Here is a 25,269-nt window from a genome sequence, read left to right on the forward strand (position 1 = left end):
CCTCCCAGCTATAGGGCCATCAGGGGAGCACCTGGCCTGAGGCTTGGGACCAGTGTAACCTGATGGTAAAGGCAAGAGACCTGCGAGTGCCCCAAACACCCTGTTCCCTGCCAGCCTCCCTGAGTGGTGCCAAGTAGGCCCAATGGGTCTGCCCTGAGATCTAGGTTCAAATCCCTGTTGCGCCAGGTGCTCCCTCTGCAGCCTGGAACCAATCACCTCTGTGCAACAGGGATAATAGCATTGCCCCCCCACAAGGGTGCAGGGTGGGTAGTGGGGGCTCAAACGCTGCGGGATGGGGGCCAGAGAAATACCTTTGTGAGCAGGGTTGTTGCAGCTGTTGGTTAGAATGGTCAGTGTGAGCTGCTCCACGCCCACCTTCTAGCAGCAGCAAACATCCACCGTGGGCATGTCTGTATATGAGGGACACTAAGAAGTAAAACCCAGGAGAGAGAGATGCAGCCCTGACTACCATGGTGGCCTGAGTGCAAGGTCAGACAGTCCCTTCCACTGGCCATTGTTGCCAACTCTCACACTTTATCACTGACTCAAAGTTGATATTTTCCTTAAAGCTCCTGCAGACGTGATTACATGAGAATCACAAGGGTTTTGGTTTTTGTTTTGTTTTAAGTAAGCATTGCAGCCCTCAAGATTGCACAGAAAGTTTGAAAAACTCTAAGGCAGAAGAGAAATAAAAAGAACCCAGTTTTGTTTTTAAAAATTTGTTGATTTTTAAGTCAATTTTGTGACTCATGGGGGCTTGAATCATGATTTTTAAATGCTTGGCATTGGCAATATTGGCTACTTCTGCTGAGATAAAGATGAGAAGGAAGAGACCCTGCCCTGAAACCTGAGATCTCCTCCCTACTAGTTGGAGGTGTACGTGTGTATGTGTGTGTGTGTGTGCGTGCGTGCGCATGTGCATGTGCAAGTGTGTACCAATAGCTAGGAACAGATAATACTAGTGCTTTTCTGGCTATCAAAAATATCATGTTAAAAAAAAGCCACAAATAATGCAAAATGTTTTAATATTTATTGACTGAAAATCAAGGCTGAGATAGAAGCACATCATCCACTGCGTCTCCATTAATATTATTCAGGAAAGTCACATAATTATCTCAGAAATTCATTAGGAAAAAGAAAGACAAACATGTCCAAAATCTTTATCTTCACTTCTGCCACCCTTCTGTCCCTCCCCCAAATCTATCTTTAAATACTAAAAAACGTAAAATAAGTATGCAAGAAATGCAGAGTTCCTTGGTAGAAATGCAAGTTATTAAACTGCAAATTGTGCCATTCTTCTATCCAGAGAAACAGAAATTGGATGGAATCACCGAAGTTAACTACTTTGTCTTCTACACATTGTAAAATGCTTGAGAATATATAAGTCCCTAACTTCCTGTTCCTAATCTGGTTTTTAGGAAACACACCTTTAATTCTCATACAATCACAAAGGTGCCACTATATAATCTGCAGAAACAGCTCCAGAAAAAGGAGTTGAAAAAGCAAAATGACAAATTCTGCTGTCGTTACTGCAGCGCAATGGAGGGGAAAATATCAGGACAATGTCTGTTATTTATAAAACACCATGTACGTGCGAGGCATTTTACATCTTGTAAAGAGACAAGGTTCCTGCTCCAAGGAGCTCAATATCTAGTTCAGTTAAATATAATACACTTGCCAATAGTCTACCCACAAGAAGATACAGAGGTATTGTCCATGATCAGATCCTTGCAGGCAACCATCACAAAAGAGAAATGGGTTTGAATGAGGCTTCACAGGCATCTTTCATCCAGAAATCCTGAGGCCCTTTAGAAATCACTTTACAAGTGACCACTTTTGGGGTGAAATCCAGCAGCTGTTTAACCGTACACAACTCCAGCCCATGACAGTTTGTGATGAGGGGTGAAAACTATATTCATTTGAAACTGCATGGGGAGATTTTAGTCAGAATGTAATTATTCATAATGTAATTTGCTCTGTTGTCCTATCTGCATAAAGCAAACAAGCCTCATGGGATCTTTTTAGGGTCAAGACCAGAGTTTTATCTCCCATCGGAAAGATGGCACCTTCTCCATCACAGTGACTCCTTGCTCTACGCTCGGGCAATAGTTCTATATGGATTTGAAGAGAACAGAGCCACCTGTTGAAGACTTCTTCAGCAATGGGTTTCCATAGTAGACTCACATCCAAGTGCTAACAAGGCCTGATGGTGTTTAGCTTATCCAATGAGTTCACAGCCCAAGGAGGCTGAAATTAATGGAGGGATGGGACAGGAGAAGAATAGACTGTGTGCATATATTACAGGTACTATAGTATGCACAGTCATGGATATCAATTGCTGTCACTGGATTTTCTACATTAAGGCTGATGCTGATACTGGCTCTCTGTTGCAGTAAAGAAATCCTCCAGAACACTCTGTGTGTACTCAAAGGTAGGACGATCTTCTGGTTTGGTCTTCCAGCATCTCATCATGATATCATACAGCTCTTCTGGGCAGTTATCTGTGCGCGGCATTCGGTACCCACGCTCCAGGGCACGGATTACTTCTGGGTTAGACATCCCTATAACACAACAGCGAGCAGGAGGGAAACAGAGTATTAAAATGGGTGTTTTAATTTTGATTTTTAACAACCCTTTAGGGAATGTGATCCCCCTGACAAAGAGGGAAGGGAAGAAAATATAGGAAGAAGGGTGGGATAAGCCCCTATCTTGCCATCTGGAAAAGGTGCAGCAATCTGAGAAAATGACATTCAAAGCATTATTAACATAATCAAATTTTTATCCCAATAAAAGAGATCAGTTACAGTCCAGTTCTGCATAACACTCCAAAAATAAAGATCGTACTCTCCATTTGGTGAGAGTCTTTAATCAGCCATTCCCTCCAGAACTACTAGGTGAAAGGTCAACTTGGGAAGTAGAATTGGCCTTTACCCCAAACAGCTCCTAGGGTATGCCCCTTATCCTACATGGATAATTCATGGAGAGATTACCCTGCTTATGCAGAATCATTTCTTATCTACAAGAGGTACTAGTGAGACAGATTAGTATAAATGGAGAGAGTTGCTGATGCTGCTAATAGATTTTTTCAGTCCTCCTAAAACATCTGGTCCAGCTTGCTGTCCCCCCTGCCCACACTAATATGCTAACTCCAACAATGTTTCATCTGTGATAAAAAGAGGCAGTTGGATTTAGTAGACTGAACACAGGCTCAGAGCCAAGAACTTTTGAGGTCTGATCCCAGCTCTACCAGCAGTGATGCACTCAAGCCCATATTTTCAAAAGCACTCACTGCACATTTGGATACCCAGCTTGAGATCGCTAGGGCCTGAGTTTCAGAGGTGCTGAATGCCCACCATCAGTGGTGCTCAGCATCTCTGAAATCAGGCCATGTGTGTCTCAAGCTCAGAACCCAGAAGTGGCATCACCTAAGTTTACTGGACACTTGAAACTTTAGACCTTAACTTCGTGTCCATTTCTCAGTCTCTAAAATTGGGGCTCCTGCAGCTTCTGCTTTGGGCCCTGTGCACTTTGGTTTCTGCATGTTTCGACTGGGGTGTATTTTTAGGTGACAGCGTCTAGACAGTGAATAATTAAGGTTAAATTAAGAGTACCAGCTGGGTTTCAATCTTTCACACCATCCAGTCTGGGCTGGTACCTGCTCAAAGAGCTAGGGTGGATGAATGAATGAAACATGCTGGTCAGAGATGTGACTACGCCATGCCCTGGGCACTTTGCCTTTTACTTTTTGTTCCGAGGCTTTGTCACCTTGGACCCTGTGCTCATGATCCTGTCTTTAAATGCTGCTCCCCAACTTTTGTGATTCAAAGTTCTCTTTGCACCCATCCTTCACCAATCCCTTTCTAATTTCACCTAGAAGTAGATTGTATGGAAAGGCCACGAATAGCACCTCTGACATGGAGCTGGGCTTTGAGGAGACATTTCAACTTCCTACCTGGGTATGGGGTCCGCCCATAGGTAACTATCTCCATCAGGAGGATTCCAAAGGACCAGACGTCTGATTTTATGGTGAAAGATCCAAAATTGATGGCTTCTGGTGCAGTCCACTTAATGGGAAACTTGGCACCTGGCAAATAGATCAAAATGGTCAGGTGTAATTCACATGCTAAGTGGCCAGAAATAAGGCGCATAGCAAGATAAGTAACTAACAGAAGGATGTATGGAGAAGCAAGTTAAGTAGCCTCCATTCTACGTTAACCTATGTGGTAACTTCTTCCACATGTCCTCGACGTGCAAATTACGCCACCACAGACTCCCGTATATATGGGTATGTGGGTGTAAGTAGGCCTAAAGGAGTTCAGATTACACCATCTTACACATCACCTCTGAATTTGGCCATCCATGTGCATTTTATGCCTATTATGCCATGCATTTGCACAGGGCATCCACAGCAGTGGTCTCTACCTTCCCGGGCTGTGTACTCGTTATCCTCAATGATTCTGGCCAGTCCGAAATCTGCAATCTTGCACACCAGGGTGGCTGACACCAGGATATTGGCAGCTCTCAAGTCCCTGTGGATGTAGTTTCTCTGCTCGATGAAAGCCATTCCTTCCGCAATCTTTAGAAAGGAGAGAAAAAATACAAATGTGTTTCAGAAACTTTGTGAGCCATAAAAACAAACACTTTACGAGCACTGTGAGAGAAGTTAACTCATCTTAACAAGCACCTAGAAATCCAGGAATAGAACCATGAGTGCACAGCTATTCCCCTCTCTCTGGGAGAGAGTGGAGTGACGGACTAAATCCCTGTCCCCTAAGGAAAGGGTTGTTCACTGATCTTGAAGACGGGGGATCAGTTATGGCAAAGTCCAGGATTCTGGGTGACATTCAGCCCTCTAGAGAGGGCCAACGTGAAGTTTATGCACCACTTAAGTCCATGGTGGGGAGACGGCAGGGGTCAGTGGCTGTTGAATTGACATAGCAGAACAAATTTCCATGAACTGGAATCTGGAATCTAACCTGTTCACCAACAGTCATGCACATGGACTCACACAAACACATGTGAACTTGCAGGCAAACAGACTCATCTTGAAGTTGCCAGCACCCACACATGAGCTAGTGTGTACATAATCAAAACCCAAATCTGCTGCCATAGGCCCTCAACTCTCCTATCTGGACCTGTGGGAATATACTATGCTCATGTCTGTTTTCAAGCAGACTCAGTGATAATGTTTTTCCAGATCTCACCATAACTGCACACACTGAACTATCTCTGCCAACCCCTCTGCCCTAATACGTGAAGAAGAATGCAGATGGGAAGAAGTTGCAGTGAGAGAGTACACAGATCTCCCATTGGGACGGAGAAACTTTATAGAACCGAGAGCAACTCTCCCAAAACCTAAGCATACGGTGAGCACAGTTCTCCCCCAGACATCTCTCTCTCATGGAGTTCAGTGGATATGGTGCCCAAAATGTCTACCTGGAGATGGGAATTTTAAATTCAGACTTGCCCACGGCAGCACTGAATATTGCATCTAAACAACACTCCCTTCTTATCTGACCATGCTCATATGTGGGAGAGCCCAGTAGATGGCACTCGCCTCAAACAACACAGAGCATTCATCAAGAGGCGCTGGGACAGAGCAAAGGGAGCACAAGGTGACAGAGAATGGTACACTGGGGCTCGACCATGGAGCTGAAAAGGAAAGAATGCATGGGGATGAAGTATACATACTGCACTTGCTTACCCCTTCGGCGAATCTGGCCCATAGAATTTGGGGGCCTAAATTATCAAATACTTGCACCTGAACTGTCTAGGCAAAAACAAGTGCCACAAACACAAGAGCATAATTTCACACCCAGGAACCTATTTGCACCCACAATTACTCATTCTGAATATGCAAACGTGCTGTGAAAGCTGAAAGAAATATTAACGTGTTTGTGTGAAAAATTCTAGGTCGGCCCTTTGTGAAGGCTCTGAGCGCCAGAAAAATGGTATGCACGAGTGCATATCTCGTTTGCAGCTGCATGTACTTGAGGCAGTGTGGTGTAGTGGAGAGGGACTGAGCCTGGACTCAGGAGACCTGGGTTCTTTTCCCAGCTTTGCCGAGACCTTGTGCAAGCCACATCACGTTCCTGCTCCTCCCCCTTTTTGCCTGTCTTTTTGATGATCAGCTCTCCAGGCCTCAGACACAGTCTAAGCCCAGGTCTGCACTAGAAAATTAGGTCAGTTTAACTAAGTCAGTCGGGTGTGAAATATCCACACCCTGAGCAGCATAGTTAAGCTGACCTAAGTCCCCGTATAGACAGAATTCTTCCATCCACCTAGCTACTGCCTCTCGGGGAGGTGGATTACCTATGCCAATGGGAGAATCTCTCCTTGCCATAGTTAGTATCTACAATGAGGTGCGACAGCTGTGCCTCTGTAGAGTTTTAAGTGTAAACAAGCCCTTGCCACGGGCTAGTCTACACTACGCAGGCACTGCTGATACACCTACACCAGTCTGGCTGCATGACAGAACTTCCTAACGTAGGCACAGTGCATGCTAACAGAAGGAGGTTTTCTTCCAGCATAACACCACCACCTCCCTGGAAGACATTGGCTATGCTGACAGATCCACCCTTCTGTCAGCGTAGCGGCAGCTACAATGGGCATTTTACCAGCATAGCCATCCTGGAGAGGGGGGTATGCTTTGTAGCTATGCCAGCAAAATTTTTAACTTGGCTTGTGTGTGTGCTGTGCCTATGACCCTGGGATCTTGACCTTGGCTGGGGCTTCTAGCTGCTGCTGAAATATAAATAAGAATACATTTGGATACACAAGCAGATCACTGCACACACAGATTAGATGCACAACTGCAAATCCAATTTATCTAGTACTGAAAATGTTATTTCAAAGGCTATTTTCAGGGAGCAGTCTGTGAACTCCTATGAAATCTTTTACTCTCCTCAGCCCTGTCTGCAACCAACCCCCTTTCCCCTCTGCCAGGAAACTACTTTTAGCCAAGTCTTCTGCTAACACACGAGTCTCATATTTAAATGATTTCCCAACATGGGGTAAAGTGGAAAATAGTTGGAGCTGTGAGGAGCTGGAGAAATTGGCTGGTAGTTCAAAGCAAGAACTTTTGACTGAGTAAAGAATGACCTGATTGGAAATCTGCATGGCCCTGTATGAGTACTGTGGGGTCTGGCAGAAAAGTGCCAGAGGTGGCGGCACCGGGTGGCCTGTGACTTTTAAACCAGGTCACCACTATAGAGAGTTTTTTCTGCTGCTCCTCTTTGAGCTACACACTTGGCAATTAGATTACTTCAGCCAGAACTGTTGTATCTTGGAGAATGAAATTAAAAGGGAAACTTTCCCCATCTAGACTCCCACAAAAAAAAAGTCACCAGAATCTGTAGTAAATTCTATGGCCATTGAAGAGTATAAAACTGAGGGTCTTGATAAACACAGGCTCCTCCAGATCCTGACATGGGGTAGGCTGGGACTGGTTCTCTGCCAGACAGCTGACTGTCAGGATCCTTTGCAACACTGACCAGCTGCACAGTCTCCAGATCTCTAACTGCCACTCCCACATTCATCAGAGAATAAACTACTTCCCCTTCAGCCACGACCACACACCTGCTGCTCCTAAGTTTTGCACAGCTGTACGATGGGTCCCAGAGCCAGTTGTGAACAAGTGGCCAGTTGTTTCAGAGAGCAGAGTGAGAATAGCAACGCGTCCCAGGAGACGCAGAGAGGGGAAACTCACTGGATTATTTCCAAGTTTCCTCTCCGTAAGCAGAAAAAGCCCCAGGTCCTCCCCCTCACTTGCACATTTTCCTGGGGCCTATAAGGCCTATTTGCATATTCAAATCAGGCTCACAGTTCACCATTGTTAAATCCCGAACAGTTGGATTCTTCACAGAACCTTCCTGGTGTTTCCCCCATACCCCCTCCACCCATCGCCAGCTTTTACCTGGCTGAACATCCCAGGCAAGTGCTATGCTCCCAGCAGCTAGTAACCCAAAGACCAACTATTTCTCCCGGTCACTTCAGCTTTTGATTCCACCAACCTTCCTCCTAGTAACCCCACTGGGCACTTCCTACCTCCCCATGGCTTCCCAGAATTTCGCAGTTATAGCTCACAACCCCATGGGAGATAAGGCAGTAATGCTCCTTGCCTTCTAAAGATAGGGCAGCCTGGCCCTCATCACACTTGCACGTCTGTGGAGCCACACCCATTTTGCACTGCTGTCAGCAAGACGAGGCCAGCCTTGAGTTTACTGCACGTGACCATAAGCAAGTCACTTCAGTGGCAGAGTCAGGATTAGAACTCCAGGGTTCCTAGCGCCCAGTCCTATGCTCAGGCCTCGAGACCACACTGGCTTTGTCCACAAGGGCCTTTATGCTCTGTAACTGCCCCAGTCTGCTGTCTGGCCTCTCTCCCGACCACTGATATCCCAAGAGCCCACCTGTTTTGACACCAAAAGGTCAATTGCTGCGGGGACTTGAGATCTCAGCACAAAGGCCTTCAGCTCAGGCTGGCCTGGCTTCTCTGTCACTGCTGGCCCCTGCACACAACTCAATTCCTCCTCAGTGGCTCCTGCCCAAACTAGGAGGAAACGTTTCCCAGGCCCCGGCTGGGATAGCTGCCCCGTTACGCCCTCTCTCCTCACCTGGGCAGAGAAGTCAATCAGCTTTGGTAGAGGCTGCTTGTTGCCTTCGTCGCTTTTCAGGAAATCCAGCAAACTGCCTGCGAAGGGCATGACAGGAAGGTGTTCAGGGCCTGGCCAGCATGTTCTGTACCTCACCAAGCCCCTGGATCATGGCCTGCAAACTCAGCATGCTCCCCAAGTTTGCTCAGGGAAACGTAGAGGGGCCCACTCTAGAACCAGCCTCCCAAGAGTGATTTCTCAGTCCTGCACGTCCCCAGAGCTGCAGCCTGAGGGAGTGAGTCAGAAGATGGGACACCACTTGCGCTGATCTGAGAGACATGCGTCCTCCCTTCTTTGTGTATGGGGGGGTGGGCTAGTCTGTGGTGGGGGTGGGGCTAGCTCGACTTCATGGGTTTCACATGCTTCTTGCCTTTTTCTTTGTTCTCTTCCTGTCATTTCCCACGCTCCTTCCCTCTTTCCTGGCGACCAGTTATCACACACTTCCAGCCATGAACCGTATCCTGGCCAGCTGCACTTGCACGTGAGCAGTTAGCGAGGGCGACACACTTCTCTCACACCCAGAGACAGCACTTGTGGAGGGGTCTGGGCAAACTGGGTCAGCTGGGGCTGCTACCTGAACCCCCAGCATCCCCAGGTGGTATTGGTGAGCTCTGGGCTCCACCTCTCCCGCTGTCCCAGAGGCAGGCCAGCTGGGGGCAGGGGGAGGGGTTACCTTTCTCCATGAATTCAGTGATGATGTAGATAGGCTCTTCCTTGGTCACCACCGCATGCAGTTTCACCAGCTTGTCGTGCTGCAGGCTCTTCATCAGGTTTGCTTCCGCCAGGAAAGCGTCCACTGACATGCTCCCCGGCTTCATGGTCTTCACGGCTACGCTGGTGTGTTTGTTGTAGGTGGCTGGAAGGGACAGGGGGGTCACTAGGACACTTCAAGGCCATTCCCAATCAGCAGGGGGCAAAATTGTCTGGGGCTTTGTCTCTCCCAAGGGCCATGGCCGTGTCTGCATGGGAAGAGCCGTCTGTCCCATTTGGACAATGACAGATCGGTCCTGTTCTGGTTACAGGTCAGGAACCTGATCCAGGTGCAGTGTCCCAGTGCTAGCACCCCAGAGGCAGCTCATCTCTCTTCCTCCTCCTACAGTGACCCAACCCCTCTCAGTTTGCACTGAGGCATCTCTGCACTGGGAGATCATTAGATTTCAGAGGCATGACACTGGTTTGTATGGACACGGCTGCTACATGAAGGCTGGTGGCTAGACATACCCTTCAGTGCTCCCCCCTTCCCCCCGGACCTGGCCCAGCCCTGAGAGGCAAATCATAATAAAAAGAAGAGCAGAAATTGGCTTCATATATCCAATTATTCAAATCCTCCTTTGTCTCCAGCTGGAGAGATCACTTATTTACCTACCTCCTTCCAGTGGCATTTCCTCCTCTGTCTACAATACCCCTCTTGCCTTCGTCATTACCTTTTCTGTCTTCCCTTTCCCTTCTACCCCCAATATTTGCTGTTACCCATCCAGACTTCTCCAAACTGCCCAGCTCCCAGCTTCTTATCCAGCTTCAGGGACTCCCGGGGAATCTCCCAGGCATCTTTCTCCCAGGGTTTCTGTGGCTTTGGCACAATGCAGGGGAAAGTGAGCTTCTGGCAGAGCCCATCACTTTGGCCTGAAAAAGAGCAACAAGATCTACGATCAGGATCAGTCTTTTCTCCCTGGCAGGGTGAGTCTGAGCTACAAAGCTCTGTGCCAGATCTTCAGCACCTGAACAGTTTCGCTGGGGCTCGCAATAGCATAAGCGTTAGTGTAGACTGAGTGCAGGTGTTTTCACCATAACCAGCATTTCATGATTGATATCACAGCCTGCTATGTATATAGCGCCATTCAGTCCAGCCTGGGGACTGTTTCTGCTTTAATGGGTTAGACGTTCATCCTCACGATGTGTGACCTGGAGCACACAGGCCCCTCTATGCACAACGCAGGTACAGCTCAGGAAGCTTCCCCACAGTGCCACGCATCCTGGATTTTTGGAGACCGGGGAGCAGGAGCCACTTCTGGAGCATGTGGAAGTTACTGACTCAGTGCCTCTCCAATCCCCTGCTCCTGCACAGAGCTCGGTAGGCATAGGGGTAGTTTGGGGGTGTGGACACCTGCCATTACGAACTGCACTACAGCCATCAAAATTACATCCAAGAGCACCAAATTGGCAGTCAGGCACTAACAACTTGCAGGCACCAATGACGTGGATTGGTCTGGATTCAGAGCAGCAACCTATAGGTGGAAGAGTCCGTAACCCATCGACAGACCCTAAAACAACCCAGCCCCGCTGTCGCCAACTCTGTGCGCAGTAGCTTCTAAAATTCTCCCTGCAGGAAAGAAACCAGGAACAGAGTCTTGATGGGCAGAGAGAGGGACGAAGATAGCAGGAGCAGGGGGATGCTGTTGAGAGAGGAGGCTCTAGGACGCCGCCTGCCCATGGTGCTAGCAGAGGCAGCCCTGAGGCCGCAGTGTGCATGGGCAGCACTTTTCCAGCGGAGGACCCAGCACGTGTAATGTGGGACTCACTCTTATAGTGGCTGACCAGCTCCGGTAGGGTGGCAAAGCTGTTCCGAGGGGAGATGTAGAAGCCACCACTGTCCAACGTCCGGATCTTATAGTGCTTCACTGTGTCTCCATTCTGGGGATCAAAGTCTCTCACGGACAAGGAGTAGCTCCCTGATTCAAGAGACAGATACACAAATTGAGGCTCCAGGGGTATCTGCAGGCCCTGTTGAAAGCAGGTAGCTACAGACTCCAGCTCTGCTCCCTTGTCCTTGCATTACCTTGAGGTTCCTATAGGTCGGTATATATAGTCTGTGAGAGATTCAGTGGCGGAAAAGGTAAGGGCTTGTAGGACCAGACCCTGGTACTTCATCCTGCAGTGCAGTGTTACTCCAGAGCCCCACTTGGGCTCCTCTAGGGGGCTGGGGCACTGCCAAATCCATGGCTCTGATGCTCAGCTGCCTGTCATTCCCGCAGAGAGGCAGCAGAGTGTGTGTGGAGCTCCCACGCTGGCACAGGTTACCCCAATAATGCCGGCCTGAGCTCCCCTCCATCACACCCTGCCTCCTCGTGCAGACTGTCCAGGTCACCTCAACGCCTCGCTATGCAACCCAGCCCATTGCTGCCAACGGCAGCTAGCTAGCTCAACAGCCTGCAGCCCTGCGCAAGGGACATCAGCTCTGCTCACCCCTCCTTCCCATCTCCCCTAAGTGCCCACACCCCTTTGTCTGGTGCAGTCATTTCTAGAACACGTCACTGGGATTTCTAGGCTGAAATTCAACCCCTTGCACCCTGCAATGGGCTTGTTTACTGAAGCACTGAGCTGATAATCAGATAAACTCTGCTCTTCCAGTTCCTCTGTTCCTCCTAACCTCAAAAGGAGCCTCAGACGGGGTCACTTCCTGCAATCTCACCCTTCCCCCATAGATTAGGATATCTTGCAACAGAGTGAATGACAGCAATATGTTAGCACACAACTGTATCTCATGGCATCAAGGGGGACCGAGTTAGCCGCCAACAGCAGAGAAGGGGCTCACACCCTGTTCTTTCCTTTCCCAATAGTTGCTGAATTGCCTGGTTCTCCCACCCAATCTCCTCCTGCTCTGTCCCAAGAGCAACGCCCACAAACAGCAGAGAGCCTTCGGATTCGAGAAGGAGCAGCACCTCCTCCACTGCCCCCTTTGTTACCTCGGGTCGTCTCACTGTCTCGTATCATGAAGGATCCAATCATATTCCCCGGAGCAAGGAGGTGACGCTCTGCATCTTTCCGGCTGACTCCTTTGAAAAACCACCTGTAGGGCGAAACCAGAGATGATCCCAGCCACATGCTGAGCAGGCAGGTGGGTTTCTGTTTATCAGACATTCCTGAAACTCTGCCCATTTAAGCCTTTCCAGAACAGACCCAAACCAAGGGAGATGGTGAGTCCGGAGGAGACCGCACGACAGTCACCCTACATCACAGCTCTGCTTTCTCAGAATTATTCCCTGTTGATGTAACATGACAGTCACAGCTCCTGTGTCTCCATCACTGGGAAGCGAAGACCTCACCCCACAAACCCCTTCATTATCTATGCTCTGTGGGATTCACTGTGCCTTCCATATCACACCTTTCAAATGGACCTCCCTGGAACACAGGAGCAGCATGGAGGCTTTCAGAGGGTGATCTCTCCCCATGGCATCATTTTATCCTCTGGACTCTGAACAGGTCAGGAGCACAAAGGATTGGGGCCTGGAGCCACATTTAGCCATCCCTTTCACACTCAGGGCATTCCCAGGCCCCTGAAGGAGTGAGTGACGGAGAGAGGCCAGGATAGAATTAAGGCAACTCATTACTTTGAGGTATATGGGGCAGTGCAGAGAAAGCTTATTGTTCGCATGAAGGAGAAGAAGGAGTGTGTGGGGAAGTGAGAAGAAGTGACTCTGGTGGTCAGCCCCGAGTCCGTCTCTAGGCAGAAGAAGAGTTTAACCTTCCTGGAGAAGCAGCAAGCGGAAGCAGAACGGCAGCAGAACATAAATGGGAAGATTAAGCCAGCAAAAGAAAAGGCAGAGAACAGCAGACGCAATGGGCAGCAGAGCGCAGATTATTCAGATAAAGAGGAATCTGTGATGTTATCCCTGCACAGAGATCCGGCCCCACCCAAACGAATGGCAGACTCACTCTTCTGTCTCCAGGGAGTTTACCCGGGCAACATAGTTACTTGGAATGTAGCCTTCTTCCCCCGTCAGCGCCTTTGCTCTCCACCACTCTCCCGACCTGAGGAGAGGAGACAGACATTAGATCGCTCCCATCACTCTGACATCGCACTCAGGGTCTGAAGAGCATTTCCAGCTCTCCCTATCTCTCCAAAGGCAGCAGTTCTAATGCATGTTGCACACCAGGCCATGCTGCCCTGCAGCAGAGGAAACTCTACAGGGCCATAAACCTAGAAAAGAGTAATCACAGGGAATAAACCTTCTGTGTACCTCAAAATAGCACCCTGGAACCCCCACATTCACCACTGGGACATGATTATGCTCTGTTTTGTACAAAGTATGCCTTGCGAGGTATCATTTAAAAAGTCTTGATCTGCTGAACATTAATATCTTGTTCATTGCATGTGAAGTGATGAAGTATTACTCTAGGTCTGTTACTGAAATATGTGGGAGGTGCCCACAGCCTGCCTTTCAGTGGCAACAAAGGAGCACCTAGCAAGACAGATTTACATCCGGACCAGCCAGACAGGTGTTGATGGCCCATCAAGAAGAATCCATTCATGCAGAGACTCCTCAGAGAGGGCATATACGCAGTGGGGACTGTCTAACCCCCACATCTCAGCAAGGATCTTTCTAGCAGCTGGAAGTAAGGATAAAAGAGGGCCTCTCTCCTCCTTCATCTCAACACCTGGAAGATTGTTTGGAAGACAAAGACTTTGAAGTGGGGAGATTTGCCCCAGGCTGGAAAGAGAGTACAGCCTGTGTAACAATAACTGTAAACTGCCTGCAACATCTATTAGGATGAGAACCTGCTTGGTTCAAATCTTGCTTAGTCTGTAGAATCTAGACTGCGGTTTTATTTTTATTTCTTACGTAACCAACTTTGGTCTCTATGCCTGCCACTTATAATCGCTTAAATTCTATCTTTCCGTAGTTAATAAATCTGTTTTATATTTTATCTAAATCAGTGGGGTTTTTGGTTGAAGTGTTTAGCTCAGGTTAACAAGGGCTGTTGCATGTCCACTACCCTTTGTCAGAGTGGAGAGCTGATTAATGAGCATGCATTGTCCAAGGGAGCCGTGAGCAGTGTAAGACGGTATATTTCTGAGGTGCAAGGCTAGGGGCTGGGGTAACTGGCTGGTGCCTCTGTGTAATTCATGAGTGGCTTGGAGAACCTTCATGCAATGTAGTTGGGTTGGGTTGGGTGATCACAGCGCCTCGAGGCGTTTGCTGCTTGTGACTGACAGAGCTTTGAGAGAGACAGCCCAGGCTGGAGAGTTAAAAGGGGCCCAGTGATCCCATAGTTCCAGGTGGTACCTTGGGGATCCTGTCACAACTTCAAGGCTCCCCAGGACCCATAGAGCCAGGGCACAGTGTGAGGTCACCAGGCGCTCAAAAAAAACACAGGCTACAGTCTTATGCAGCCACTCATTTAACCTCAGCGCCTTCTCCTCCTGCAGCCAGGGAGCAGATGTGCTGGGAGTGCACTTACTTCTCCAGGATCTTCAGCTGATCTCCCTTCCGGAAGCTCAGGTCCTCGTTGTGTATCGCTTCATAGTCATAGAGTGCCAGGGCGATGTAGTCGTCGGAGTCTGCAAGGCAAAACACGCCCCCCCCCTTCCCTCAGAATGGCAAAAAAGCTTATCCTGGGCACGGGCGGGATTTGGGGGGAAGCAAGTCACTCATACATGAGATGCCCTCACCCCTCTCTGTCCACAGGTCACAGGGACCTCTCCTTTATTCACCTGGAGAGGCCACCTGGGTGATGGGAATTCAGCTTCCATGTCCATTCAGTCCTGGCTGACTCCACACAGTTTTCCCTGATGGATTCTAAACCCTGACTTGCCAGGATCAGGCCCTTCTGGTGGCTCCTTCCCTATTCACCCAGCCCACCCCGTTCGAGTAGCTGAGTCCCCTCCACTCTAACAGAAACCACAAAGCCAGCAGCAAACACGCGTCTCCCTCCCAATAATCAGCACACGCATCCCTCTCCCCCACTCAGTTGGGGTAACTGAGGGGATTGCAGATCTGGGGGAGGCCCCTGGGGGGGGGGTAATGATTTATGTACAGGTCTGTTTTCAGGGGTTTTGATGAACCAGTGTAGGCAGCACGGGACATGTCTGAGCCTCGAGAATCACGACGCTGACACCATGACAGTCACTGGCACTTGGGACCTAAGTGGAATATGAACCCAGGTTCCCAAAGGTGAAATTCTGGTGTGTGGCATGCAGCACTGCAGACCCCTGCTGTGTGGCAACACTCACACATCTCGTATTAGGGAGGGATCCAGCTCAAAGACCCCAGCTCCAAAAATCCCCTTTTCTGCCTGCTCTGGGGGAATTTGACCCAGATTTGGTGGCTGCAGCTCGCATTCATCTCCGAACACATCTGCCTGCAGATCACATTTTATACCTACCATTTGCTGGGGGGGCTGAGGTGCACTGGAGGCGTTATTGCTCTGGAAAGCAAGAGGGGAACGGTTAGAGGATGATGTCCCTAGATGTTACACCGACAAATTGCTCCCGTGCGGAATGGAGACAGGCGGTGGAGGGCATTGGGGACCATGTGGAGAGGGCATACCGAGGGAGACTGGGCTCAGTGGAGCTGGGAGTTGCACAGTGAAAGTCTGGATGGACAGCGGGATGGAGCTCACACTCCTGTGGGTGCCACAGCTGTCACCCCCAGCGGGACAGCCCGTTCTCGATGAGAAACTCCTGCAATATTTATTTTCTCTCTTTAAGCAACCCACTGCTGACCGCCAAGAGACCCATGACCGTCCTCTCCTCCTCTTCCTCCCTCTGAAGTGTCTTCCTCCTTCTCTGACTACTTCCTCTCTTTTTCATTCTCCATTAGCTTCTGGATTTCCATCAGATTATCCTCCAGCCCAACCCCAGGAAGGATTGCAACTCATTTGCACTCTCAACCCAGACTAAACCAGCATTACCCCCAAACCACAGGCACCAGGACCAGTAACAGACTCCCCAGATGCTCCAAGAGCAGGTTGTCCTGCTTCCTAGGTCAAATCCAAACAAAAACAGAAACATTGGATGGTGGGGGAAGAGCTGCCCAGAGCTTCTGTCTTTTAATGGCTGGATCTTGCACCTCGCTTCCCTTTGGCCCTGGCCTTGACTCATCAGTAAATACACGAGTAGCAGTGACTCTTCCCTAGCTCGCAGAAAGGAATTTCTCCTGACATTTCCACTTACTTTCTTGTTAGTGGACGTGGGGTCTTTCACATAGTGGGCCTGCTGGAGTTGGGGGCCAGAATCAGCTTTTAAGCCCTTGCCAGTCACCCCGGCTTCCTTGGACTGCACACAGCCCATCCTGCAGGGGAAAGAAGTGAAAGAAATCAAATTCTCCGGCTCAGTGCTGAACTCTGCACAGAAAGGAAAACAATTCCAACACAAACAAACCCATGCTAATGCCTACATAGCAGTCACCAGACCCACTCAGACCCACACTCATCTAGCCTTCTGCTCGGTCACCAGCAGCGGCCAGTACCAGGTGCTGGAGCCCCATAACGAGCAATTACCGAAGAATCAGTCCAGACGTAAATCTCTCCCTAATCCCACGCAGTCAACTCACACCATATAGCAGGATTTTATTATTATTACTACTTCCAATAGTGCCCAAAGACATGGTAGGAACTTCCATAAAGAGAAGGATTCCTGACGCCAAGAAGCTTACAAAATAACGTTAGACAGGACAGAGAGAGAGGAACGGGGCGGGCGTGATGGGCCTTATCAGTAGGATATTGTGCTTACTCAGGAATCACGATGAGATTTTAAAAAAATGTGTTTTATTCGGAGAAAAGTCTTAGTTGGTGAATTTCATGAGGGTGTCGCAGCTGCTATGGGCCTGAAGGCAGGGCAGGATTGAGGAGGATTGGTGGCTTTGCAGACCCACGCGGGAAGAGCGTTCCATGCGTCGGGAGCACAGAAGGCAGGTGGAGACAGCTGTGGGAGAAGGGACAAATGGCATATGGAGGCCAACACCACTGGCAGAGCGGAGGAGGCTGTGAGTGATGACACCGTTTCCCACAATTCAGGCTTGCAGAGCAGAGAGCTCACGCCTCAAACACCCACAATCACAGCCCAGCCCTACCGGTGGGCTCCCAGACACGGCCCCCCTAGCACTGCCCAGCTGGGAGGACCTTTGGGGACCGAGATGCAAACAACAGCCCAAATACCAGAGCCTGAACTCAGACAAGACTCCCACCAGGCCCAAATTCCCATCCACTGCAGTGGGAACCGCAGCTACACAGTATCTCTGAGGACGGCGCCTCCTGAATTCAGTGGGAGTTCCCCTAAGGGAGGGCTGCAGGATTTGGCCAGATGATGATAATCCTTGTTTGAAAAGAAAGAAAAAAAAATCTTTGGGGTGGTGGAAGCATCTTCCTAACATTAGTTAATCTGCACCGTGCCCCTGGCCGGGAGGGAGATGCACACGTCTGGCTCAATGAGCATGCCAGCACCCACACGACTAATGGGGCCGGAGCTCCTCGCACCACCGGTGACCTGCTTTGCCTCCCACATCTGCTTGCAGCAGTGACTGCGCTTGACCCTACTTCTCCTACGCCACAGCTCGGCAAACTGCGTGGTATTTTCTGGGTCTCAGAGTCCTGGGAAGGCAAAAATGTATTCCCTGTCTCTTGTTCATCCAAGCCACCCCTGTGATGACGCCGCATTACTCCCGGCTCGCTTTGGTGGCTCTCTGCTGTCCGCTCAGATAGTTTTCATCTGTCTTGGACAGCAATGCTATTTTGAATCGTCTTTCATCAAAGATAGACACACTGCGACTGTGGTCACAGGCTGGAGGCCGGCGAGTTTTAACACTGTTTTAAATAAATGTATGGCCTGCACCACAGGATTCAGATGCAGCTCAAAATGTCCACACAGTTCAAGGGCTTTCACATCACGGGTCAGCTTTGGTCTATTTGTGCTATGGCGCTGTATCTAAAATTTGCATCAAAACTAATGGTTGGGGCTTTACTTAAAAACAAAACCTCAATCTAAAATGTTAAAGGTTTCCTGTCCCTTCCACCCCTCCCTCCAAGGGCTTTTCACAAGTGAGGATTTGCTGGGGTAGTGTTGTGATAACAGGGTCCAGCAGGGCTACCATCAGAGGAGTGAAGTTCTGGAACAGCTTTCCATGGGGAGCAGTGGGGGCAAGATTTAAGATTGTTTTAAGACTGATCTTGATAAGATTATGGCGGGGATGATATGATGAGATGGGCTACATGCCACTGCAGGCAACCTGCCACTGCTAGTAGCAAATATCCCCAGTGGCTGGAGATGGGGCCTTAGATGGGAAAGGCTCAGAGTTACAACGAAGAATTCTTTCCCAGGGGTCTGGCTGCTGGGTCTTGCTGACATGCTCAGGCTCCAACTGATTGCCAGATTTGGGGCCAGGAAGGAATTTTCCCCCAGGTCAGATTGGCAGAGACTCTGGGTTTTGTTTTTTTTGCCTTCCTCTGCAGCATGGGCATGGGTCACATGCTGGGTTCAACTAGAGTAAATGGTGGATTCTTTGTCACTTGAAGTCTTTAAATCCTGGTTTGAAGACTTTACTAACTTAGCCAGAGGTGATGGGTCTATTGCAGGGGTGAGTGGGTGGGCGAGGTTCTGTGGCCTGAAGTGGGCAGGTCAGACTAGATCATTACGATGGTCCCTTCTGGCCTTAAAGTCAATCCCAACTGCGAGCTCAATTGTTGGAAAGTGGGTGAAGGTTCCTAAGATGTCCCAATAATCTGTTACAAGGACTGGAAATGGACGGTACCAACAGGAGATCAGACTTAACCAAAGGTCTCCTGACACCATACAAACACCATGGGAAGTTCGTGACTGGTCAACAGAAGGAGAATGGAACCGGAAATGAATGACCCAAAACTGGCACGTCAGATACTAGTCCTCAATGGAGGACAAAATAATGAGGGGCTGGGCTATTCTGCCCATCCCTCCCTTCTGGGGTCTGGAAAAAGACACTTGTGGGGGGGATCAAAATGGCCAGGAGAAGGGTAGACTGAAGGCACCACCTTTACCCCATAGCTGTCACCCCCTCAATCTCCTGGGACCCCACCAGCTCCCACTAAATCCCGACCACCCCTTGGAACGTGAGCAGCGTGCGAGTCATGCCAGAACGTTACAGAACGCCATGCCGGCACCCTTTTCTTAGAGCCGGAATGGCGTCCGGGTACTTCTGCTTGTCCCGGGCCAGGCAGCTCCTTTCCCTCCTAGCTGGCAGGTGCCTGTGCCAGGCCCAGGGGCACTTGGTGGCGGGTCGGTGCGGCGAGAGCATGGGGCATGGCAGTTGGGACTGGGCAGAGGAGCAAGGGGGCTGGAGCCACCAGGAGTCTGGGGATGTTGGGAGCCAGATATCAGGGTCACCAGAGAGTGGCGCACCACCCCCAGAACCCCTCTGCCCTGCATTCCTATTCATTGTTTTAGGACTGGAGCACTGAAAGTGAGACTTGGGTTCCTGCTGTCACCCCTCCCTCCTGTGACCCTTTCCTTCCCCATTTAATTTCTTCCCCTTCCTATCTCTCTCCTTTTGCCTTCTGCTTAATGGGAGTCTGGCTCAGCCAGCCAAGACATCTGCATCTTTTGCAACACTGCTGTGAGCCTGGGACCAGAGGAGCTAAAAGCAGTGCCCTCAACAGCCTGGCGTTGGTACAAGTTTGCCAGGTCTCCCAGCGGCTGATAAGACCATCTGCTGGGCCGGTGTTTTCCAGCGGTGAGATTGCAAGTACCGGAGACAGAAGCTGCATTTTCTGCCTTTGCTGTTCTGTTATTTTCTCTCCCCATCATGTGTGTTTGGCTTGCTTTATCTTCCAGGAAATGGGGCTGGACTTTAACAGCAGCTCCAGACCATTTCAACTCAGTTTCTCTTTTCCCCCAAAAGGACTGTTATTACCATCTTAAAAATAAAACCCCAGCTGGGGGTTTCCTCTCTACAGCGAACAGGAGCCAGGGATATTGTTAAAATGAAACCTTACTTAGTACTTTACATTCAAATGCTTTGTTTTCCCTGCTTTTCTGAGTCTTTAATAAAAGATTAGGAAGATTTTTAATGGTGTGTTTGCTTTGGGGCAAAGCAGATTGAGGTCACTGCACTTGAAACCTCGAGCCATGTTTAACTGTGTAATGTTGTACAGTGACGGAATCCGATTAACACCTTGGACTCAGTAGGCCCACTGAGTCCATCAAAATGAGTACAACCATTGACACCTGCTTTGAAAAACACAGACAAACAAGCAGGGGTTTGTTAGAGAAAAAGTTACTACAACATCTAGCTACTCTAGTGATCCCTGCCCATTGCAGTTCCCTCTCTTGGAAGCATTCTTGGACACCCAGAACAAGATTCCCCGTGTACCCCGGCCTCTGGCACTGCCACAGGGATGCAAAACAATAAGAGCATGTTAGTGACTCAGGCCCCGAGAATTATGAGAAAGGCAACCCCACCCTCAATAAGTGGGGGAAGGACAAATTATAACAGACACAGAAATCCCGTAAACTGGCAAGTGTAACATCCAGTCCTCTGCAGAACTGCCCGCCCAGCGAAATACCACACAATGACTTAACAGAGAAAAGGAATGGTGGGGGGAGGGTTATGGAGAAATCCCAGGGCTAAGGGAGTTCAGTGTGGGGTCGATGGGAGATGCAGAGTGGGGGAGCCCATCACGTGAACTGAATTTGCCAGAGGCAAAGGACTTCTGGAGAAAAATCACAGAAGCATAAGTTCCAGAGGGGTGGCTGTGTTAGTCTGTATACAGCAAAAACGAGAGTCCACACCTGACGAAGTGGGTTACAGCCCACGAAAGCTTATACCTGCAGAAATTAAATGTGTTAGTCTTTAAAGTGCTACAGGACTCCCGTTGTTTTAGAAGCTAAGAATGGCCACACTGGGACAGACCAATGGTCCATCCAGCCCAGCATCCTGTCTTCCCACAGTGCAGGCAATGAACAGAACAGGTAATCAAGTGATCCCTTCCGTTGGCCATTCCCAGCCTCTGGAAACAGAGGCTGAGGACACTTCACAGCCTGGTGTTGCATCCCTGCCCATCCTGGCTAACAGCCATTGAGGGACCTATCCTCCATGAACTTATCTAGTTCTTTTTGAAACCCGTTCAAGATGGAAAAGACCCATGAGATCGTCCAGTCCATCCTGGTGCCAGTGCAGGATTGTTCCCTACTGCACATTCTCCAGGGCTTTGTCCAGCCTGTAGCTTTATACCTGCCAAGTGACAGAGCTTCCACCACCTTCCTCGGGAGAATATTCCACAGCTTCAGGGAGCAACTCCTAATATCCACCTTAACTTAACCTCTCTAACGCCCTCCCATGACTCCTCCGTACAGTCTTCGGTGCTGTCCATCCCTGCCCTTTCTGGGCGCAGTACGTAAGAGCGCAGTGAGGACTTGGATGGCAGCAGCCCAACCTCTCACGGAGCTTTTGCAAACACTGGATTGTCCAGAGTTCCCTGCGAAAGGTCAGTGAAGCTTTAGAGCGTCAGCAGTAAATGCACCACACGAAGCAGAGAGTGGAAAAAGCAGCTTCCTGGCATCCTGTGGAGACCTCATTCAGTACGAGCGAAAGGGGAAGAGCTTGGTGCTGTAGATGGAAAGGGAGAACCACCACCCAGCAAGAGACACCCTGTAACTGACAGCACACACTGCACTACTCCAGCCCTGATGGAGACCAGGAGGTGGGGAGCAAAGCAAAGGGGGTTCCCCGAGAAGGAAGCACAGCTTGGGTCCCATGCTGCGAGATGGTGAACTCCTGTGGCTCCCAGCAGGAGCTGAGGGCACCCAGCACCTCTCAGGATGGGGCCCAGCACCTCAGCTGCAGGCGAGGCTGTGGACAGCAAACTAAGGGGCATTTGACAACAGTTCTCCATTTTGGAAGGAACATTGTAGCCTGCTCAGGGATATAACTGCATTTCTCCAAACAGCAGAGAGACTCGGGCCCTTCTGTCCTCCAGGATCTGTTCTTGGACTCCTCTGTTCTGCCAGTACCAGCCTCATCAGAGCCCAGGAGAACATGCCCTCTCCAGCACAGGCTCGCCCACTGCAAGGCACTGCTTCCTGGTAACACGGGTCTGCTAATAAGCAGCTGCAAATACCTTCCCCACTGAGCTGTCCTGCACCTCATTTCTCAGAAGGAGCTCCCAGATTCATAGACACTTGCCACCTTCTTTATGAAGAGCCCTCTGGGCCCCCTGCATAGTGCTTTACGCCCTGCCCAGAGCAGCAAGACAGCAGTAGCCCTCGGTAAAGGGGAAATAAAGTTACAGCAGCGGGCTTTAGAACACAGGGCAGAGTTCTGACCTTGACGGGTCATTCTGACGGGATGTCTGCAGGCCAGCCCTGAAGTCCTTACTCAAGGAGTCAGGGGGAGTTTTTGGGGATACCCCAACCTGTGGGTTTGGTCCGGTAAGTTTTATGCAGTAGAAAGTACTAAAGGTTTTCTTTGTAATGCTTAGTAGAAGCATGGATGCCACCTTCCTGATAGCACTAGGAATCAGCTTACTAGAGACTAATTTTAGTCTATTGTTTTCGTTTGCCTCCACCCTCAACTTGTTTGGATCCATTTAGTGTTGGCCAAAGGGTTCAGGTGAACAAGCCCAAAGATGGAAGGAGTCATCTCTCCATAGAGCAGGTCCAGCATGAGAGGAGGTACTGTGCAAGCTTTCCCCCCACACTGCTCAGTCAGCGGGTCACAGGCCTATTTTGTCTTGCAGTCTCTGCTGCGGCTGTCAATCAGGGGGCCATTGGTGACAAGGTATACCTGCTAGGAACGGGGCTGAGACCCTCCAGCCCTTTGTTTTACTGTGGTCTGACTTTTCTCTGTGTCACTCTCATAATAAATGCGGAATAGTTAAAGGTACACATTTTCTATCTAAGGGCCAGGACGTTATGACACAGTACTAGAAGTCAGCGTTATGTTTTCAAAAGCTCAGCCTCCCCTGGCTACAGGCTCAAATTGTAAGAGCAAATATTTGGAGATGGATGGCTCTCACATCCTGTAGTTAGCCCCCCAGCTCCTCACATCGGCCCATGAGTGATAGTCACTAGCTGGAGGGAAAACTGGAGGGCAATTTTGCAGGCCCAAATTGCACCTCTAAATAGGGAAGCCAGGTTGTGTCCCAGCTGGAAATGTGGGCCTTCATTTTGGGTGGTTATTGGAAGCAGAGGTCACCGGTCTGTGACAGGCATCGTTGCTGGAATTGATCGCCATTGTACTAGAAGTCCAGCGCTAGTGCCCGTCCCACAGCTCCAGCCGGAGACGCTGAGCAATGGGGCCGAGAGAGGACGGCTATAATCAGAATGTGTCTGGTGTGTTTCTTTCTGGTGGAGGGGAGGGAAAGTCACCACAATGTGTGAAACTTCAGAGGCCAAACGTGTTGCTACCTCACTGAACTGAGGTCAGCAGCTACACCAGCAGCGACGAAATTATCCCCTGACCTTAGCAACAACAGAAAGTCCGAGGGGAGGTAACAACACCGCCTTCCTCTGACCACAGGCAGCCAGGCCCAGCTGTAGATCTGGGGGGGCACTGGACCCGGGAAGGGTGTAGCTGGCGGTAAAAGCATGTGGGGAGGGAGGAGGGGGGTAGATTCATTGAGTTGCCAGCACCTAGCTCTCAGGGGTTGCACACACACACCAGCGGATGGGACCAGTTACAGGGCAGCTCTTAAGTGGAACGGAACGCACAGGTCAACATGTCAGCGGTTTCATCTCACACATGGAAAAAACAAACAAACCCCAGTACCTGAGTGCTGATAAGGTCAGCTCCTTCTCCTTCTCCGCAGCCTGGCGAGGACCCTCAGCCCCTGAAAAGAGAGGACCCGTTTGAAAAGTCAGCCTTAATCCTCAGACAGCCTCCTGCCCGCCCACTGCGGCTGGGTGTGTGCACACCCGCTGTCTGGGCGCTGCGCACTCCGGCTGGGTGCAAGGAAAGGAGAGAGGAGTTTCCCCTGGGGCCAGGCTCTCCCCTCACTGCCCTCGGAGCCATTTCTTACACCTGCCTCTGACGAAGCTGGTCCCGGCCCGCGGTGGAGGCACGATGCCCGCTGGACCGGCCTGCCCCAGAGCCGGCCTGGCTGCTCCCCTGCCGCGGCTGGGGAATGACCAGTGACCCCCCGCGCCGCGTCCTGCGCTCCTCGCCCCGGAACGCCCACAGCTGCTTTCCCTTCCCACGCATTGCCTCGGGACCCTGCCCAGCGCCCGGCCGGAGCCGGGGTGACTGCCCCGGCCCTGCTCCCCGGGGCTCTGCCGCGCCGAGCACCGGCCGGGGCCGCCGGCTGCAGAAGTCCACCGAGCCGGGGCAGCCCGGGGGCTCGCGGGGGGAAGCCGGGGCGCGTCCCACAGCAGCTCCGGAGCCTTGTCCCGGGGCTCGCCGAGCCCAGCCCCGCCGAGCCCAGCCCCCTGCTCGGCCCGCCCGTCGGGGCAGGCTCCCGGGCTCCCCGCTGTCCTCACCAGCGCCCGCAGCCGGGGCTCAGCCCCTCCGTCCGTGCGGCATGGCTCCCCGCCGAGCCCGGAGCCCCTGGGGTGCCGCTGCCGCTCTCCTCCCCGGCCCTGCCCCACCAGCTGCGGGGCCGCTGTCTATTGCACTGGGCGGGAGGGGGGCGCAGCATCCTTCGGCCCCGCCCTCGGGCTGCCGGCTCCTCCCCCCCCAGCAAACCCTGCCCCCGCCCTCCTCACCGGCATCTGAGCCACCACCTGCAAACTCCACATTCCCCGCCCACCACCGCATGCCCCGCCCACCGACTTCTAGCCCCGCCCACTACCCGTTTGGCACCTACCTGGCTCTACCCCCCTGTCCCCTCCACTGCCTCGGAGTCCAGGCTCCTTTCCCTGCCCCCAGGGCCCCTCCTACAGCCACCATCTCTTACCCCCAAGGATTTTGTTTCTTCTCCCCCGGACTGTGGC

The 25,269-nt window shown here is 50.8% G+C and overlaps 1 protein-coding gene across 1 annotated transcript; it reads right to left on the minus strand.

Annotated features, from left to right (window-relative positions):
* Positions 1-1,011: 1,011 nt before the first annotated feature.
* On the minus strand, positions 1,012-24,469 carry HCK (HCK proto-oncogene, Src family tyrosine kinase). The gene is given in 15 exon segments (XM_067553972.1): positions 1,012-2,561; positions 3,953-4,084; positions 4,423-4,576; positions 8,616-8,692; positions 9,328-9,510; positions 10,125-10,277; positions 11,174-11,323; positions 12,338-12,441; positions 13,308-13,403; positions 14,835-14,934; positions 15,759-15,770; positions 15,773-15,800; positions 16,549-16,666; positions 24,110-24,170; positions 24,360-24,469. Coding segments are annotated over 13 exon segments (1,509 nt in total). The 5' UTR covers position 16,666; positions 24,110-24,170; positions 24,360-24,469; the 3' UTR covers positions 1,012-2,358.
* Positions 24,470-25,269: the final 800 nt, after the last annotated feature.

Source organism: Emydura macquarii, unplaced genomic scaffold, assembly GCF_026122565.2.
Source record: "Emydura macquarii macquarii isolate MOO-44397 ecotype Brisbane River unplaced genomic scaffold, CSIRO-AGI_Emac_v2 contig_1483, whole genome shotgun sequence".
In the NCBI taxonomy this organism is placed as follows: Eukaryota; Metazoa; Chordata; order Testudines; family Chelidae; genus Emydura; species Emydura macquarii.